The 19,618-nt window shown below is 48.1% G+C and overlaps 1 protein-coding gene across 4 annotated transcripts in view; it reads right to left on the reverse strand.

The window, feature by feature from the left end:
* The window catches only part of COL5A1 (collagen type V alpha 1 chain), a 120,935-nt gene extending 102,087 nt beyond the window's left edge, over positions 1-18,848 (reverse strand). For 3 of the 4 annotated variants that reach the window (XM_015879297.3, XM_015879296.3, XM_085520907.1), the window contains exon 1: positions 18,676-18,848. In XM_015879297.3, the coding sequence (XP_015734783.2) occupies positions 18,676-18,775 (100 nt within the window). In that variant the 5' untranslated portion in view covers positions 18,776-18,848. Of the gene's footprint in view, positions 1-15,034; positions 15,066-18,675 lie in introns of those variants that run through there. The other variant, XM_085520908.1, reaches the window with a different exon arrangement.
* Between the last annotated feature and the right edge of the window lie 770 nt (positions 18,849-19,618).

A 19,618-nucleotide genomic window follows, 5' to 3' on the forward strand; every position in this document is an offset into this window, starting at 1 on the left:
GAGCATCCTTTAGGCTGAACTAAGAGCCCCCTGAATTCTTCAGCATGGCAGCAGCCCAGTAAAACGCAATGACATTTGGACAAAGGAAAGGCATTTTAAGAAGGACAAGTGGGGAGGCTGAACCATGGGGCTGAAGATATAAAGTTTGTTCCCTAGAAAGGGGAATAACGTGGCAAAAAGAAAAAGGGCCGTTTACAAATATATGCTCATCTGGTGCACGTCAGCTCGGTTCCAATAACCACAACAGATCTGTGTCAATTCACATTGCTGTAGATTGCTGAATGTTTCACCAGTGACTCAAGTCATCCCCTTGTGGGGTTTGCAATGGCCCAAATAGTCCCAACTGTGAACAAAGGAAACCATTATGCAGAGCCAGATTCGAAAGATCGTGTGTTTAATCCCAAAAGGGACAGAAAGAAACCCAGAACCGACACCGGAGCTGCACAAGAGCTCCACTAAAATCCAACCGATCAAATAATCTTTGCTCCTTTGAGCATAAATAATTGTTTTTGAAGTAATCAGCCATCCGGGTTCCTCACAAAGCCGTGGTGTCAGCAGCAAAGAGCAGCCCTTCCCTCCGCAGAATATGATTAAACCACGCAGAAAATCCTTGCTGCAAATGCCACGCAGAACTTAAGGGCAATTCACAGCTAACAGGCAAGCACTGAAGACTGCGGGGTGGAAAAAAAATCCCCATTCAAGACAAGCAAATATCCCATTCATTCCAAAGGATGGAGTGTTTCAGATTCTACTGTGGAAGGAGGAAGGCAAGCAGCATCACGTCTGTGAGGAACCTTCCCCATTCCCCACCACTTGGATGGTGTTCTCAGTCACTGTGACATTGTGGGAAGCTTTCCAGCAGCAGTTTGGTTGCTGGCAGGAGCATTGCCCTTTAGAAGCAGTGAGGGTGAATGGGCTTTAAAACTACCCAAGTTATTAGAGCCGCAAACACTCAGCAGATCTGCAGAAGGAAATGGTGACAGTGCATGACTTCACCTTCTGAATGATGAACGGTGTTCTTAGAGCTCAGTTCTGCGAGCAGATTCTGAATGGCAGCCATGAATGGATGTAAGTGAGGTTTATAGACACCCTTTCTCTCCATCCCCCTGAAATTATCTGGGTCCTTTATACGAAAAGCAAACCACCTGAATCCCTGTAAGGCTGCAGATTGCTGCAGTGCTGTGGGCACATGGGCAGATGGGCAAACAGGGATAGAAACTTCATCCTCAGGATCTGCCACCCACCTGAGCACAGCATTGTGGAAAGCAGCTCTGTGGGTATTGCAATGATGTTTTCTGGATTCAGGTAGGGAAATAACTGATGCAAGAACTGTCCCCTCTCTGCACAGTACCTCTTTTTCCCCATAGGAAGCACTGAAGACCAGCATCTCTGCATAAAACCAACTGCAGCTCATATCAGGGAGGACCCCCCATCCCTGGGCAGCACCTCTCTGACACCAAGCTCACAGCTCAGCCAGCTGCAGGCAGCACAGAGCCCAATGCAGGTGTGCTGCGGGGGGGGAGGAAAGTACAGCACTTTGTCCCCACTCTAAGGAGCGTGATGTGTTTCCAGACACTCCGGCACTTGGACAACATTTGCATTATCAAAGAACTTCGTAATGATCAACTAATTAATGCTCTTTACAGTCCTCAATTAGGGCCCAATCCAACAGCGCATTTAAGTCAGGAGTTTTGCAATCGGTTTTAATGCGCTGCAGAATTGTTCCTCCTGCAAGGAACAAAGCAGCTGGCATGTACATCTCCCAGAAGGGGCAGAGAAGAATAACACACACAAAAACTGCAATAACAACCTCTCAGAGCATTGGCATTGCACATCACCAGCTGCCAGGGCTGCCCATCCATTCCAAGATGCTGGATGTCAAGGCAGAGAATACCTTGCTTTCTCTCTTTCCTATCCAAACCAACTTGGCACTGAAACCAGAACAAGGGCATCACCTTGTTTGAAACCATGGAGACATGGATTGAGGCCACTGATCCCCTCTGTGTGAGATCTTGCTCAAAACCTTCCATTAAGAAACTGTCAGCAAAGGAACAACCCTTAGTATATTTCATGCAGTGACCACCCCACCACATGTGCAAGAGGGAACAAAAGGACAAGGTCTGGATGCTTAATGCTTAAACATCCACCACTCCAAACTGCCTTCTCTGCTGTCTCCTATGGCCAGCACAGCCCTTAAACACTCTCAGTCCTTCAAGCATCATACCCAACCACGAGCATAATTAAACACATTAACACACACAACCACCTCATTACAATTGCTTCCAACATGCTGCAGCTACAGGTGGGGCAGTGATTGGCATCACATCACCAGAGCATCACAACAGGCACTTAAACGGGGAATGAAACCACAGAAAGGTTTCCTCCAGGCACGGGTGGCTGCAATGCTTCCAGATCAGCCACTGAAGACTCATTTTGATGCACTGCGGGTGTTTCGCTGTCCATAAAGTTTACGGAATCGAGCTTAAATAATTTTTGATTTGCAAATGTTTTATTGATTTTTTATTGTATTTTATTTTTAAAACCCAACATTGAATTATTTTCAGCACTAATCTTTACTTGGGTGTTTTGGAAATAAATATAAAACCAATTCTTCCTTTCAGACGCTCCAGTCAATGAAACCTTAGCAGCAATTGCTTAATAACCATATCTGATTTGCCCCAGACATGGAGTTGGAAGGCAAGTTTCCAATACCTGCTTCCCTTCATTAAAACCATTTCTAAAGCTTGTTTTCCAGTGTTAGCCACAGACCCACGGCCATGAGCTCATCAGCTCTCAGCAACCGCAGCAGTCTGGATGCCCTCAGGGTAGGGAGAAATCCACTGCTTACATGGTCACCTCCTTGTGGTGCTCTCAGTTCCAACCCACACTTATCCAGATCCCATTCCTGATCCAACATCTGCTACTTCCAACAGGGAACGAGCATCGTTTTACTTCAGACCACCAGAGGGTTTTATGGACCCGTTAGAATAATATATCATCTGCCCGCGTCCAAACATGCACAGAAAGAGAGGCTCATCCAAACACAACACTCAGCTTCCATTCCTTTCCAAATCAAAAATCCTATGGTACGTTACGTATTTCCCTACTGCCCAAATTAAGTAACAGCACATCGGGGGAGGTTTTGCAGTCATACCATTCTGGGATGAGCAGAATTCCTCCACGTCGCATCCTCCCAGCCCAGGCAAAGGTTGGAAGGGGTTTTACTACCATCAGCTGAGCACATCAAGTGGCATTAGTGTGATATCAAGAAGCTGGTGTTTGGCCTCCACTGCCCCTTCCAATCTCTGACCCAGGGTCATCAGAGGAGAAAGTCAACCCATTAACTCCCTCATGCACTCAGAGCAGCAGCTCCATTACAAACAGCAATCAGGAGGCAAATAGGAGCTAATTACCAGCCATGAGCCTCCCCCTACCTGTGTGCGGTGGGAGACAGCAAAGGTACCATCACAAATCTCATTACTCCTGCTGAGAACTGATGGGGTTTTGCTCATGGTGTAACAGCATCCCTATGTGATCATGGCTGTATTGGCTGGGAACCCACAGGGGCCATGATGACCTTTTGTAGCATTGACCAAGATTTGTGTGGGTCAGCACCATCAGTTTTTCCCCTTTCGGATATTTCCCATTAAATCTGATTACACTGATTTGTACATTCACTGCTCAAAGGAAATATCTGCTGCATTTAGCAACTGAAATTACTCCTCAGGTCTTCTGTTAAACACGAAGGAGAATTCAGACCCAAAGATAGTATCTAAATCGACATATTCTACTATAAAAGCTAAAAGAAACATCCAAGATAACCATCCAAAAAGCTTTCCCAGGACTCTTAACACTGGCCCAGACCAATATTTACATAATTATTCACATTTGTTTGTTTTAAATAAAGCCTTTTATTATTGTTACTTGGGCATTAACCAAATAATTAGAGGCCAGTGACAGTCACAACACCTGCTGCAAGCTCTGTGTATCTCTGCCTTCACTTTTCAGCCTAGTCTTCCCCTAAACACATGCAGCCTGCCCAGCAAAACGGGCTTCAATTCCAAGGCCCTACTCTAGCATACAGGCATAACAGGGCTACAAGCAATCCGCTTAGCACAGAAAATCAAGATAAATGCACGCCAAAGTACCCACAGCGGCCTTTACCATGAATAAAATGTGCACAAGCCAGTTTTAAGGTGAGGTTTCAAGTACATTGATGAAGCAGAAGATAAGAACAGCCGTTCCTGGTGCAGAGAGGGGCAGCCAGGAGACTGAGTCACTCCTGTGTACCATCCCCAGCCACGCAGCTGGAGATACACTGCAATCCATGCACACACACACACAGGTTCTTCATGTCATTTCCTCCTGAACCCCTTTAAAGGACCAGGGCACAGTCCTGCCTTTGGGTACAACCTGTTTTCATCACAAGAAGCTCAGGTTTATCCTCTCATCTCCCCTCCTCAGTGCCACCTTCACACCACCAGCTGGCAGGTGGGTGGCAATAGATGGCTGAAATACATTATTCACTTCATCAGCAGCGTTCTCCTTTGCTTTTCTCAGTTTTATTGTGCTCACAAGACCTTTAGGGCTGGGATTCCAGTTACTGAAAGCAAGACAATCCATCAGAACACAGCAGAGAGAACAGAAATAAAGCTATTCGGGGCCATTAAGCTAAGCTGGAACAGTAAGAAAGGAAATACCTCACTCCATCCCATTGATCTTTCCACCCCCAGGATGGATGTGAGCACCTCAAACCCAGCACATGTTTTCTTTGGAAGCTGCTTCCAACAGAGATCAGTGCCTGGTCACCGGTTGCTCAGCCCAATACAAACCTGGAGATGCTCTTGGGGAGCCCAATGCAAAGGTTGGGCCCTATTCACACTCATAAGGAAAGCCTGACTCACTATGAGCCCATTTAACTTGAGCAAGAAAGCAATTAGTGTTCCCTGCTAGTAAAACAGCAGATAAATGTAGGGTAACCTTCCCATGAACCAGTCCCATGGCACCAATAAAACTTCTCTAGTAAAACACTCTCAGTCTGAATTCAACCATACTTGAAGACCCAGTTTCCAAATGGATTTCTTCAAAACCAGAGTCCTGCTACTGCTAAAAACACACACAGCCTAGCAGTAGTTTCCATGCAGCCACATTTGATGGCTTAAAGCAAGCACAAGGATTTCCTTTCATATCACAAGCTATAGGTTGCAGGATACATTTTGCAGCTGAAACGTTTTCCTCTGCTCAACCCTTCCCATGCATGAAAGCAGCTGCTGATGTTGTTGCAGCAGGTAGGAAATGAGGGTTGCATGTGGGTAGCTCCGCCTGCAGGACACCTTTTCTCAAGCTGCCTCTCATCATACAGCCCACTGCAACGATGCTCTCCATATCCCAATACATACAGCACTGCAGGAAATACCTCCAGCACCTTGGCTGCTAGCAACCAATTTGCAAGTGAGGAAAGTGCTTGGACCCACATAGCACAGTGCTCCCCACAGCAGGGACAGTACTATAAGTGAAGGCTCCCAGTCTTGTTCTGACACTTGGCAACAACGAAGGGCTGGTTTTCTATCAGACAACTGAATTCTCTAAAGGGAAGCAAAATTCCACCTCTGTACATAACATGGCTCAGCAGAGCTGAGGTTTGCTGCAGATGCCTGGCACAGCCATATGTTCCCCACAACTCTTCCAGGCCCTATTCCCACCAAGGAACAGTATATTACGCTGCTTTCAAACAACCCCAATATGTTCAGCAGCAATTTGCTTAAGGGAAGGTGATAAAGCTGGTAGAATCCGTCCCTAAGAGGCAGACAATCAAAACTTAGATTTGTGGCAGAGCACAACAAGCAGCATTTGCACAGTGTTAAGAAATGCAGTCACAGCAGGCAGAGCACTCCAAGCAAGCTATGATAACCACCACAGGCACCTCCAGCACCTGAGCTCTAAGCAAGAGAGATGCATCTTGTGTATCAGGTTTTCTACCTGCACAGAATACACTGACATGATAAGCTATTTGTAAATGGTTTTCTCTGTAGCACAATATACTTACATTGGCATTGCCCTTTTTGTTTGCTTCAAGGGCTCACCGTGCTTGCTGGATTTATTTTCTTCCTTTATCAAATGCAGGATAAGACAAGTGCCCCTGGGCAAAGTCACAGCAATCAGTGACAAATGGAGACAACTCATCTTCCACTCTGAGCACTGTCCATTACTGACTTGACCAACCAATACACTTCCCCTTTATCACCTACATTAGAGACTAGCAGTTAATTAAGCGTGTGCTTTATCAGCTTTACATTGCATTTCTTGCCACTGCTACTCAGCCCCAAAACATATCTTAATATCCCACTCTAATGCATGCAGGAAAACCCACCTCAGCTGCACAGTCCTCCCACTGCCACCCCCACAATGATGCCAGCCAACCTGCAAAGACCCAACCTGCTTGCCCTATTGCCCCTTAGCAGTCTAATAGGATCCCAAGCAGTGCAAACGGGATGAGTGAGGCAGCCTGTTGCACCTCTGATCCCCAACAAGCCACCAGCCAGGATGGATGAAGATGCCACCAAATAGACTACTTCAAACTCAATGACAACAGCAGCATTTAAACACCCACATAGGTGGATATTTGAGGGAGCCATACAAATAGCCACCAGTCTTAGGCAACAGCATATGGAAGAGCAATCTGAACTATGAGCATGCAGCCACATCCCAGGGGAGTCTTACAACACACAAGTGGGAAAGGTTTGGGAAAGCTTGCAGTCTTGCAATTAAACTTCCAACTCAATCCAAAGAAGGCTTGTGTGAGCCAGCACAGTTGGATACACGCAGGTAGAAAGGGAGCTGAAAGCATGTTCAAAAACATACTCGCTGCAGTAAGGAGAGAAGGGTCAAGGGGAATAATACAGGCAGGATCAAGACTAATTACAGGCGCAAGAATAAGTGACAGCTACAAAAAGGCAGGGGCTATTTTCATACGGAGCAAAGGGTCGCTGGCACATTTGCTGAGCCACAACACCCAGAACACAGGGAGAAAAGAGGTCCTTTGTAAGAGGGATGGGGAAGCATGGGAACGAAGAAGCCCCAGGGTAGCTCAGAGGCATTACTGTACTTAATACAAAAGAGAGAGACAATAGAGGGCAAGAGGAGCCCTGGCTGTTTATTTTTCTGGGTATGGTCGGCAAGGGAGGCTTCACACATAGTGCTGGGAGAAGTGGCCACTAAGGAAGACGGTGTCAGGCCCCGATAAGGGGCTTAAAGGCACGGAGACCACGAGGTTAAAAACAGATTAATCCTAAATTAGCCGTCATTAGAAATTCTCTGATAACAGTTATTTCCCTATGGTAAGCAGCAAAGCAGACTGGCTTACAGCTCCATCTGAAAGAAGGAATGCAGTGAGATGCCAGAGCAAAGCACCAGGACGGCAGCACAGCAACCACAAGATGACAGCAACAGTGCTCAACCCAATAATTGCATTCCACCTCCTGAATGCTGCTGCTGCTGCTTTAGTGCATGCAACCTCACCCCACACCCGGCCAACTGAGACAAGAATCTCCCCATCGCTTCAGTTAAGTCTGGGAGTAATTAATTTCATTGAGTTTGACATTTGAAATAAATGAAGGAACATGCTTCCACCATCTGGAAAAGCGCCTTGCTGACACTTCCAATCATTTGTGCATCCATTCGTGAACGTGTGTAAGGAATGTATATGGAGAGAGAAGGTAAATTACACATCGGGGCATCAATTCATGCAGACAAGCAGAGCAGGCCAGAGCCACTGGTCACACAAATGAGCAAGAGGCGTGTTGAGTTGTAGAAGCAGCCAGATGAGGTAAGGAAATATGTGGGAAGCTGGAGACAGGGAAAATGTCAAGGAGAGTTACCTGCATGTTTTGAGAAGATTGATCTGTACGTGGAATGTGCTTGATATTCCCTCCATCAAGAAAATAAGCTTTGTGCAAGGTACCTCGTATGGGAGGATATACGCAACAGCTTAAAAGCAATCTGCACACACTTGATGTGCCATCATTTATTACTCAAAGGGAGGACAGACCTTCCATAGCTATGGGAAAGCGAAGTTTTATCCTTGCAAAAGGGTTACAGTATGTTCCTCCCTTCAATAAATCTTTGAAAATACCTTGAGGTTTTCAAGGGAGAGCCATTCCGTTTGGCATTCAGACAGACATGCATCAGCTGCATACAAGACCCAAATCCATGATAGCTTGAAAAAGACTCTGCTCTTTGCTGTGCCATCGTGGCTATTCTTGGTTTCTGCCCATTCCAGCCAAAAGCCACCAGGACAAGCACAGAGGAATCCAAGAGGTACAAACACTTTGCCTTACCAAAAGGCTCCCCACCTCACTCACATCCATTTCGCTCACTGAGAGACTTCACACTTGATGAGACATCCCTGAGCACAACACCAGAGCTGCTCCCTCAGCAAGATGCTCTCACAGACCTGCAAGCTTCACTTATGCCAAATGCTGATCCATCACTTGGCGGATCCCCAAGGGCACAGATGAGGACTGTTGCTTGTCTAGAGCAGGTTGTTTCACCTCCCCAGCTCCCAGGTGATTATTTCTCACTACGCTTTACTTCCTAGAAGAATTTTCCACATGCCTTATTTAATCCTGTGTCAACTGATGTTGCACAGGCGTGACACACCTGCCTGCTCTAATGGCCCCCTCTGCTATCGTGCACTGCTCACTAAAATAGAAAGAAAGGTATTGAAGCGTACCTCCCCCAGATGTATTACTTGGGACACACCTGCAGATTTGGATCTCAGCATGGGAGAATCTGTTTCAAAGAGCTTCAAAAGTTGGGATTTTCAAGTGATCTCAAGGCAGCTACACCCTAAAAGATACCAGGCCATTCGTAACAGCTGGACTCCCATACATCTGCATTCCTAAAAGCTTCAAGCTTAGGTCTGTAGCTGTAGGGTGAGCCTACAAGCATGTACATTAGAACTACTGAGTATCCCAAGTTGGAAGGGAACCACAGCGATCACTGAGTCCAACCCCCACTCCACACAGCACCACCCAAACCCCAACTCTATGGCTGAGGGCAGTGCCTCAATGTTCCCTGAGCTCCAGCAGCTCAGGGCAATGCCCACTGCCTTGAGAAGCCCATGCCATACCTGTGCCATACCCATGTGTTCCACCTTTAGGCCACAACCTTTCCAACCCCCACTTGATGCTCCTCAACACAGCTCCACACCATTCCATCCACATATTTTCAGCCCTTCTATCACTGACAGAGATTTACTGTAAGAATCTGCATTTCATCACCATCAATAGTAATTGAGTTAACTACCCACAGCACAGCAAGATGGACAGGCATGTAAGGTCCAAATCCCATCCTGGCTCCTTAGAAGCAACACAACCTGGAGCGAAGACGTGGTGGAATTCACACACCCCCAAGTTCAGATGTTTCAGCTTCATCCCTAACTCCCCCACCCCATCCATACCCTGCAGCAGGCAGCTTGAACTCAGCTCTATTTCTGGGCTTGCAGGACTCATGCCCATTTCAGCAATGCTTTTATTTAGGATGTGTCCCCAGGGCAAGGAGGGCCCCGGCTTGTCTGGCCAAGGCTGCAGAGCAGGGAGCTGCAGACAGGGAAGGGCTCTGGGTTGCTCAGTTAATTCTGAATGGTCAGAACACATCACTTCTAGCACGAGCTGAAAGTTTCAGAGCACCTCTAAGTTCACTGGCAATGCATTTTTAAAACTAACTTTGGACGAAGAAGTTCCAGATTTGGTTCTGCTTCATGTTTTATAGGAACCCATTCCCTAAGGACAGGATTCACACTGCATTTCCCCGGATGGAATCCCAGTCCAAGCATGAATGCTGTCACTCCCTGGACCAATTATGGCACGGACCGAGTGCTGCTGCCTTCCTTCCATTCACAGCCTTGCAAGACAACAACCTCCAGTACAGAAGGGATTCGCTGCTTCCTGATACAGCTCTTGTAATCATGAGAACAGTGGGAAAACTGATGTTTCCAGCACAAATATGGCCCTTATTGTTGTTCTGCTCTGCGTCCTGCAGGGAACCAGAAGTGAAGTTTCTAAAGGAGCCGGAGCTACAAACATTGCTCAGTTTGCTCCTCCCAGTCCCCACTCCTGAGGTCAGCAGGGAAAGCATCCAACAGTTGCAAAAAGACAGACTGTTTTAATTTAAACATTTCAGAGAGGGACTTTCTCCCAAAGTGTACAAGACGTGATAATACGCCTCTCCCAATCCCTGCAAAGCCTTACAAGAGAACATTCCTAGCAGTTTTCCCTATATGAGTGCTCTCCTGCCTGTGCCAAAGGCAGCGACAAGGATGAAAGGCGCTTCCTCCTCCCACCCTCACGTTGCTTTCGGATCACAGAAACAACAAGGGGATTCTTTGTGATCTGCCCTCCCTTGTTACAAGAAGCAGAAGACCCAAAGGGATGGGGAGACAAACAGCATCAGCCTCGTTAAGGAAAGCATCTGCAGCCACAGGGCTCCTTATCCTTCAAGGAATCGACAGCTTTCCAAGATGAGACACTGAGCAGCCCACAGCCAGGGAACAGTGATACCTATAGGGCAGACAGCCTCACATCTCTGAAGGGAAATTCTCCCCATCTATCTGCAGAAACCTCCAGCTTCCACGTCGCAGCAACTCATCAGAGCCAAGGCTGCAATGCACAAACCAGGCCCAGCTTACAGCTCCTTCCTGCATCTGGAGACCAAACTGTCCCATCAGTAGTGAAAGAGTCCAGGATCCCGAGCATCTGACAGCCAATGGAATTTGGGCGGAGCTTTCAAGCCAGCTTGGATAAAACTTATAGCAGCAAACTCATCCAAAAGTTGTTCCTGGAAATCACCTTGCATTAAGCAGGCAAGTAAAATGGTTTGTACAGTGCCAAGCAATTAACCAAACTGAACCATTTCTTGCCTGCACTTCAAGAGATGCTGTGCCAGGGTAGCACCTTAGCACCACTAGCCTCAAGTGCTGGAGTAAAGCAGCCCAAGTATTAGGGTTAACACACTAATATGGAGGTGGTCTTTTCATCTGGGTATACAAGGAGGAACAGGAGTTTAGTAACCCAACCAGCTCCAGCTTTTTGTTTTGCATATAAACTGCAGCAGCAGCAGGGCAGCCACAAGCCTACTTTGAGAATATTATTGGGGTTTTCTGTGCACAGCCTGTATCAGCACTCAGTGTCAGCACCCCTGGCAATCACAGCTGCCAAATCCCAGCCCCAGCCCCTGCTAACATTCAGGTGCCTGAACATTTCAGATTTCAGCTAAGATTTGGGCTTGTAACTCTAATAGTGCACTGAAACAGAGCTGCTTGGCACCAGCTGAAACACCTGGCTTGGAAGCTCCTCTTTTTTTCCCCCATTTTTTCTAAGCAGAATGACACTTGTATTCACAGTGACTCATCTCCTTGACCTTTCTATTCACTTTTAATGGTGCAAGCTGGAAATAAGGGCACACAAACAATGCATTCATTATTCAGTCGGTGAACTGCAACCCTCAGACCAAACCTCTACCCTGCAGCAGATGAGTACACAGGGTGTGTGTGCATCTCATTCCAAAGCACCGAGGATGAGCCCCCTCAAAGACCAACCTAAACCCACCCCTTCTTGCTGTGCAGGAGAGGGGTGCATCTGGAGGGGCTCATGCCTTACTGTTAAAAAAGCACGGTGTAAAATGCTGCACGAGTGCAAGAGATCCTGGGAAACTGGCAGCGTCACCTCCAGGAATTCAGCTGCAACAAATTCTTACTGAAGTATTGTCTTGGAAACAGAAGAGGGGGTGGAGGGAGGAACGAGGAGGAAGAGGGGCCAGCAGGGCTCTCTGAGAGGACACATGAGCTGCTCTCAGCTGCAGCACGGCTTTCCTGTATGTCTACACACACACACATACAAAATAGCAGCTCCAGCTGACATGTCAATGGAACTAAATTTGGCCTCTAAAACTTCCTGCCAGCCCCTTAAAGCAGGGACTCCAGCAGACCCCTGGGTGACCCCCCTCTCTGGGAGTTTCCCCCTATTGACTTCTTGCAGCATTTCCAGCAGAACTGCAAAACTTCCCCCATCCCTTCTGCAAGCTGTAGCACTGAAGTGCAAAGAGGCAAAGAGAGAGAAAAGGGCTTTCAGCAGTTTGCTTAAAAGCCGAGCCAGGAAAGAAACTCACTTTATTTACTCTGAAAGAATTAGCATCTCCCTGGCTGCAGATGCACAGCTTGATGCAAGCAGGGATGGCACGCAGGGTCACCTCAAGCTAACAAACACTGAGCTGTGTTTAAGCCAGGCCAGCACTCAGATCTTCAGCAAGCTGCAGTTTCCTTGGGAGAACAGACAGCCTCTGAAACACACCTCATCCAAACAGGGTGCCCAGCTGCTCTAGGTGAAACCCAGACACTGCTCAGATGAATGAGAAGCTGCCCCTGAGCACAACAGGATGACAGTTTGGCCTTTTTCCTGCTGCTCCGGGTTCAGTGGGCAGAGCATCAGAAGAAAGGCAGCATCAGAAATAGGAGACTTAGAATGGCTTGGGTTGAAAGGGACCTCAGGAGAATTCACACCAAACACGCTGGGGATGAAGACAGTCCAGCACTGGCACAGGGGCAGAGCATTCCATAGCAATACACTGGGTTATATCAGCAAAACAGCCAAAGACAACCAGCTGAAAGCCAGCTGACAAACTGACAGCAGTGTACCTGACCTATCCCTGCATCACAGCACAGAGTTAACACGCAGTACCCGACACCAGCACCCGACTGGAGCATCCAGCACCCCACCTCCATCTGCATCCCTCCAGCTTCCAAAGGGTCTTTATTCCCAGTAAACCAAATTACATGTGTAGCTGCCTGGTAGCCCTTCAACCTGCATCAGGTTTCATTTCTGGACAGTGCTTCATAGAGCACCTGATGTCACAGGGACAGGCCCAAAAGCCAGGGAGCTCAGGAACCATCCCCGGTGTTGCTCACTCCTTACATTCAATCCCTAAACCAGCCTTTTTCTTTCCCACTTATTACACAATCCTGAAGAAAAAAAATATCCCAGCACTGTAAACACATTAATGTCATTTCCCTCCTTTCAAAAAGGGAACATCTCAACATCGTGAAGGCTTCCAGATGATGCTGAGAATCCTGTTGGCTTCTGGAGGGAGGGAGAGCTTAGACTCAGAGCAATCAACCTCAAAAATGCCTTTTGTGCAGCTCCTCCGTTTATTTTAGTTCTAAAGGCTTTCCAGACATATCCGCAAAGCAACCACGGCATCATTCGGATGCTTCAACTCAGCTCACTTCAAGAGCCATTAAATTTGCCAGCAGTAACCCGGTGGTGAATTACACCACATTGCCAACCTCAGGTTTTTTCCACATAACATCAGTTTGTAACCATTTTTCCATTCTTTCATGTCTCAACTTTTTTTTTTCCCCCTTCCGGGTTTGGTCACTCTTCCCATAATGGGATTTTCTCTATTTGTTCCTTTTGCACAAAGGTTTCAAATTTATTTTAAAGAAATAAACTGCCCTTTTGCAAACTCAGCACATACCCCACCAGCTCCTGCCCAGCTAGCAAGGCACAAAGCTTTGATATTACACAGCAGAGCCAGGCTGCAGCTGCAGGAGGCGGATCCAGCAGCCCCTTGAGCAAGCCAGGAGAGAGAAGGAGAAGCAGGAGGTAAAAAGCAGCTAAAGGGCAATGCTGGATGGCAATAGAAAGCCTTCAGATGACAGCATTCTGCTCAGCTCCATCAAAGATTTGTACCTACAGTGGATCTGTAAGCTCAGGATGCTGCTGTGGGCTTGGCTGGTGCTCAGTGCCTAGCAGTGCAATGAGCCACTGGTCCAAGGAAATTCCAGCTTGCAGAAGGCTTCAGCTCTAAACAGAATCATCCAGATATTCCACACTCAGCCTCCAAAGTCTACTCAAGTCTCAGATTTTCAGGTAATTTAATGCTGAAGGATGGGGCTCAGGAGGCTTCAAGCTAAGGGTAAAGCATGTTGGCAGCTCTGCAAAGCACAAAGCAGCTCCTAACAAAAGGAACTCCACATGAGGGCAGGAGCTTTGCCAAATCAACCCCTGGAACACAGCTGAGCTCCCAGCTATGGGCAGAGCTGCACTGCAGCTATCACCATGCACAGCTGTGGACATGAGGCTTCCTGCTTCCTCCAGAAGCACAGCACAGGGCTCCCAGGAAGGTTTTCCTTTCCAAAAACCCCCTAAGGCCTTCACAGAAAGCCATCCTCCCATCAGCAGGGAGTCAGAACCTTCCTGACAGTTCCATACAAGAGATGCAGAGGTCACAACCCAAAACAAATCCAAGCAGAGATGAGAGCTATAAAGAGCTATAAGAGACACGAAGCAACCCAGCTCCAGAACACAACCAAGTGCAGTGAAACCTCCACAACTCAACCCAGTTCTGCTACTCTAGAGAACCTGAGAGCCAACAGCACTGACAGACAGCACAGGGAAAGCAACAAACTTCCCAGCTACATTGCAGGAGCACACTCACACGCACAGCCCTTCATGGCAACGCTGGCACTGTTGGACAAATACTGAAGATATTAAATCTGATCCAACATCAGCAAATGACTGAAAAGCCTCAGCAATCAAAGTATCTGCAGTCACTACCAGGCCTGCGTCAGTGTATTCTGTATACATGAATAGAAACCTATCCTGGACAGAAACACAGCAAAGCTTTAAAGCGTAACTTCCACGTTCCAAAATATTCATGTTGAAGAGTTAATTGTTTTCAAACCAAACCCAAATAATTTGTCTGGAAATAATTTGATAGAACCACACTGTTTTCAAGCAAACCTCCTGCTAAACAAACCAGGCGAGCAGACGTGGGTGCATGTGAACATGGGCTGAAGTGCCAAATTTACACTTGTAATGCAACAGGGAATTCCCCATTCATAGAGAGAATTACTTCTGTAATGCAATGGAAAGCACAGCAGTGACAGCAGAGCAGCAATGTCCCAGGCTGCAGCATGTGAGGATTTGCTCCATTGCAACAGCCATAAGCACAGAAATAAAGGGAAGAAGCTGCTTACCTTCAAAAGGCCTCATGTAGGCAGGGATCTCCAGCAAGAAGCCCTCACCTCCACTGCCAACCCTTAAATGAGGTCTGGGCAGGGGTGGATCCTGGCTTCAGCCCTTCTGGTCATTCAGTGCATTGAATACACCTGAGCTCCCCTGGGTTGGCCCTGCCTTCCCACCAGGTGTTCAGTGCTTCAAGCCCAAACATGCAGCTGCTCTAATCAAATCAGACCTGGGCATCCCTGCATCCAAACTATAGTGTAAGCAGGGCAGCCTATCTCAAACACAAGAGCAAGCCAGCAACAAGCTGAGGAATCAGGGCATAAGACTCCCTGAAAGAAAGCAGTAAAAAGAAACTGTCAAATTCAATGGCAACTTTGCTTTCCTGCTGCAGATAAGTAAAATTCAGACTGAAGAACCTTTTCCTAGAAAGCACTTCCACCAATTTATTTCTAAGTCCAGACAGAACTCAGATTACCTAAAGATGCATCTACAAAGATCAGCAATATGTAAGAGGCAGTGGACAGTACAAGGCAGCACATCCCTTTGGCAGTCCCTCCCTATCTGTTCTAGGGCAGACCATCAGCAAGCACTGTGATTAGCACCGGTTGTGTCTGTTGGATTGCTTTTGCTTTTTGAAAGACACTTTATACAGGAGGCACCAGCACTGGAGAGCTGACACAGCAACACCAGCAGGTGGGAGGACACCCACAAAACCATCAGCCCTTCAGCAGTTTGCCTTAAGAGAGTCGCACCCCAGCGACCCTTTGGTCATTATGGTCATCATGAAGTGGGATTTCTCCAGTCCCCTATTGAATCATTGCCCAAGCAACACAGCAACACTGAAGAACCAAAGTCACCATTCCATTTGGTAGGAGCCAATACAACCAACTCCTCTACTATGGGTCAGCAACCAGCACTGCAGGGGGGTGAGCCCCTAAAGGAAGGGTCTACAAGGGTTTTAGTCTTGACTCCAGCTCACAAGGAAGGATAACACATGACCTAAGCTGAATGCCTCTATGCATCCTCTGGACGGAGCATGGCCAACAGCTGGGGTGCTTTCATACTCAAGCCCCGTTCCAACCTGGCGGTACACAGACAGCACAGTCCAGGTTTTAGACTGGAAATCAGAGCTACCATCAGTGCCAAACTTCAAGTCATATTTCTCCTTGTAAAACGATATCAACACATTCAATTGGCAAAATATTAAACAAAAGGCTTTTAATTGGCTCCATTAAGATTTCTTTTCTTTTTAGCTCATTCTAGATGGCTGGGGAAGAGCCAAGGAGAGAAGCAACAGATGGTAACAGAATACTTCATAATTTCCAGCATTTTTTCTTTCTTCTAAAGAGCACGCCATGTATTCTTATTACACTTCTTCACCACTAAAGGAAACTGCTGCTTCCAAAAGTTTTCACCCAAAAAAACCCAATCCAACTTTACAGGCATTTGTAAAAGCACTGACAGGCTCCAGCTTTGTCTGTGGGTTAGATTTTTGTGTGACATCATCTGTTAAAATATGGGAAAAAGTGAGCTGGAAGGGCAGCGCTCAGAGGCAGCTCAGTTCGTGTCACTTTGGACATTGTGATTGCTCTGTTTGCTCTGGAAACCTTCTCTCCTGGGTTTCTTCCCTCTTTCTTTGGAGTTTTTGATGGATCCACATCTGAGAACGAGCACAAGCATTTTGTTTCTCCACGCACACACACAGAAAGTGGCTAAAATGAAAACGAAACAAACAATCTGGGCTGAAATACAACCCAAGAAAACTTGGACAGATGCTAAGAAAAGCTCCAAAGTCTGTTAGCCCACATCATCAAGAGTCCAAATCTGACTCCTCCCTCATCTAAATTAGCTGATGTCCTATTAGGAGGTTCATTAGGAAAGCTCTTTGCAGTGAGAGCCATTAGGTGGAGCAGAAGCTGGCCCTACTAAAGCTCTCCAGCCACGGCGGCATCGCTGCTCCAGCTGGATCAGACTCCTGCAGCTGCAACCCAGAGCAAGCCAAGCGTTCCAGCAAGGTTACCTGGCGGCTCTAAGGGCATTGCAATGAAGCTGGCTGAAGGGCAGACCCTGCTAAGCTGCAAAGGATGCCCTCAAAGGGTTGAAACACCAAAAGGGGAAAAAAAGAAAACATTGTGAACTTTCCTTTGAAACAGTTGCGACTGTGTTAGTTGAAAACCGAACCACCAAAGTCAGAGAGCCGGCTGCACCAAAAGGAACCAGGAGGAGCCAGCATCTCCCCAGTGTTCTTCTGGTCAGAGCTTCATCACTCTGACACTTCTGCTCTATGACAAACTCCAGCAGCAGCTCCATTCCCTTTTCCCGGCAGTGATATTCCACAAGCATTTCACCCCCTGACCAGCAATTCATTTTCTGCCCCGCTCAGATTTGCAAGCAAACCAGCAATGAAAGCACTCCTACGTGGTACTTTTTCTAAAGGTCATTTCAGATACACTGAAATTACAGCCATTAGCAAACAGGCTGCTATATACAGAACCCCCCCAACCTCCAGTGTTAGTGCTGGTACCACACAAACAGCCCCATAAGGCTCTGTAGGAAAGATGCCAGCCCTGGGGAACGGAGCACCAACATCAAAACCCCAGACAGCACAGCTCCATGGGGCACTGCTTTGTTTCAGGTCACCCTGCCAAACTCCATCTTCAACTTTTCAGCCTTGAAAATGAGCTTTGCCAGCAAGCGGCTCCTCAGCCTTTTCCTCCCTAATACGACTTTCAAGAGATCCCAGAGCACCAATAGCTCCAAGCATCTGCTAAAATCCCAGCAAACACCCTGGAAACTCTCACAGCATTCCCACAAGCACGCAGCCTGCTCTGGCATTTCACATTCAGCCCGAGGAAGGCAGACATTTGGAAAGCAGAGCTCTCAAAATGCACTCCCAGCAAACCAAAGCGTCCACTTGGTGAATTCCAGTGCTCAGCCCCACTTTTGCAGGGTCATACAGATGACATTGTGGGGTCTCTCATTGCACTGTTCTCTATTTGCTGCTTCACTGTGCTTCCTCGCATCCCACTCAGGAGTCATCATTTGAAGGGGAAAGCCCATAAACTGGGGCTGGGATGGGAGGAAAGGGCAGAGAAATGAGCCTTGAGGTGCAGAGCAAAGCCTGCAGGCTTTCGTGCATGAGATGTGCACGGAGGGGAGAGCAGATTACTGCTGGACAAAAGTTTCTTTCCCCACGGGGAGAAGAGCTATACGAGAAGTGAGGCTTCCAGTTGATTAAATACAGATCTACCCACAGCCACGTAAAGAACCACAGCCTTCAGAAACACCTCCTGGCTTCTTTCTTTGCTCCGAAAGGAAAAGAGTAAAAAGAATAAAGAAAAAAAAGCAGCACAGCAACAGGCGGCTCCTCTTTAAGAAAGAAGCAGAAAGCACTGCTCGAACATTTCCCCCCCTTTTACGGGCCCCCTGACAAACGGCGCTCGGACCCGAGCTGCTAAAGTCTGTCTGAGCGTGGACTTTTTTCGGCTTCTTTTGGCTTCTTTCTTAACTTTCGAACACGGACACACCGCGTCGCCCACTGCACAAAGCCCACCCGGAGGGCATCGCGTCTCCCCGCTCCGGCTCAGCGCTGCAAGCTCCTGGGGTTGGGGGGATGTATAAGGGGGGGGGTCCCGGGGGTCCTGCCGCTTACCTGCCCGGCTCAGGGCCGCGGTGCCCAACAGCACCAACGCGACGTGCAGCTGCCAGCTCCGTATCCAACTGCGCCTTTTCCATCGCGTGTGCGTATCCATGGTCCACACAAAAAACAACGGGGCAGCAACTCAGGACAATTGAAGGGGAAGCAAACAAACAACAAAAAAAAAAGCAGCGAGGAAAAGTCGCTCGGGATTTCTTCTCTTTCTCTTCTCTCCCCCCACCCCACCCCGCCACCCACCCCCCGGGAGCAGCCGCTTTATAAAGCCATGGGACGGCCACTGAACTGTCGGGGGCTCTTCCGTGCTCCGCTCCGCCGCGCTGCCCCCCGGCCCCTGCCTGCTCCTGCAGCGAAAACTTTCTTTCTCTTTCCCCCCCTCCCTCCTTCCCTTTTCTTCTTTTAAACCCAAGGCGAGACTTTGTCAATCTCGGAGCAGCGCAGCAAATCAGGGCCGGGCGGAGCGGCCCCCGGCCCGGCCCCCCCGCCCGCCCCCCGCTCCCGGCCGGGCGGTAAGTTTGAAAGCGGTCCGGCTGTCCCGGCCCTCAAACGATCCCCCCCTGTCCCTTTCCCTGGCAGCTGACCCGGGATGGAGCGGTGCCGATTGCCCCCTCTCCCTTCCCAGGCCCGAGCGGGGGGTTTAGAATGGGACACGGTGGCAAAACGCGAGGATATGGCAAATAAAATGAAGCAGTCACTGCAAAGGAGGGCAAGGAAGTGATTTCACTGATAGGCTCATGCCATCAGCCACACCAAAGCTTTCCAGCCCTCCCCAGTCTTTGCTGAGCAGCACCTTGAGGGCCTTCATTGCTTTTAGGGGATAAATCAGTGCTGTCACTCAGATTCCTGCACTGCCTATGGGTTTGGTCATTCAGCACTGCACAGACCTGGGCAGCTGCTGGCCATTTCTGCTTGTTATGTATAAGGAAACAACACATAGTTC

This window comes from Coturnix japonica, chromosome 21, assembly GCF_054131305.1.
Source record: "Coturnix japonica strain WE chromosome 21, WE-NBRP24, whole genome shotgun sequence".
In the NCBI taxonomy this organism is placed as follows: Eukaryota; Metazoa; Chordata; class Aves; order Galliformes; family Phasianidae; genus Coturnix; species Coturnix japonica.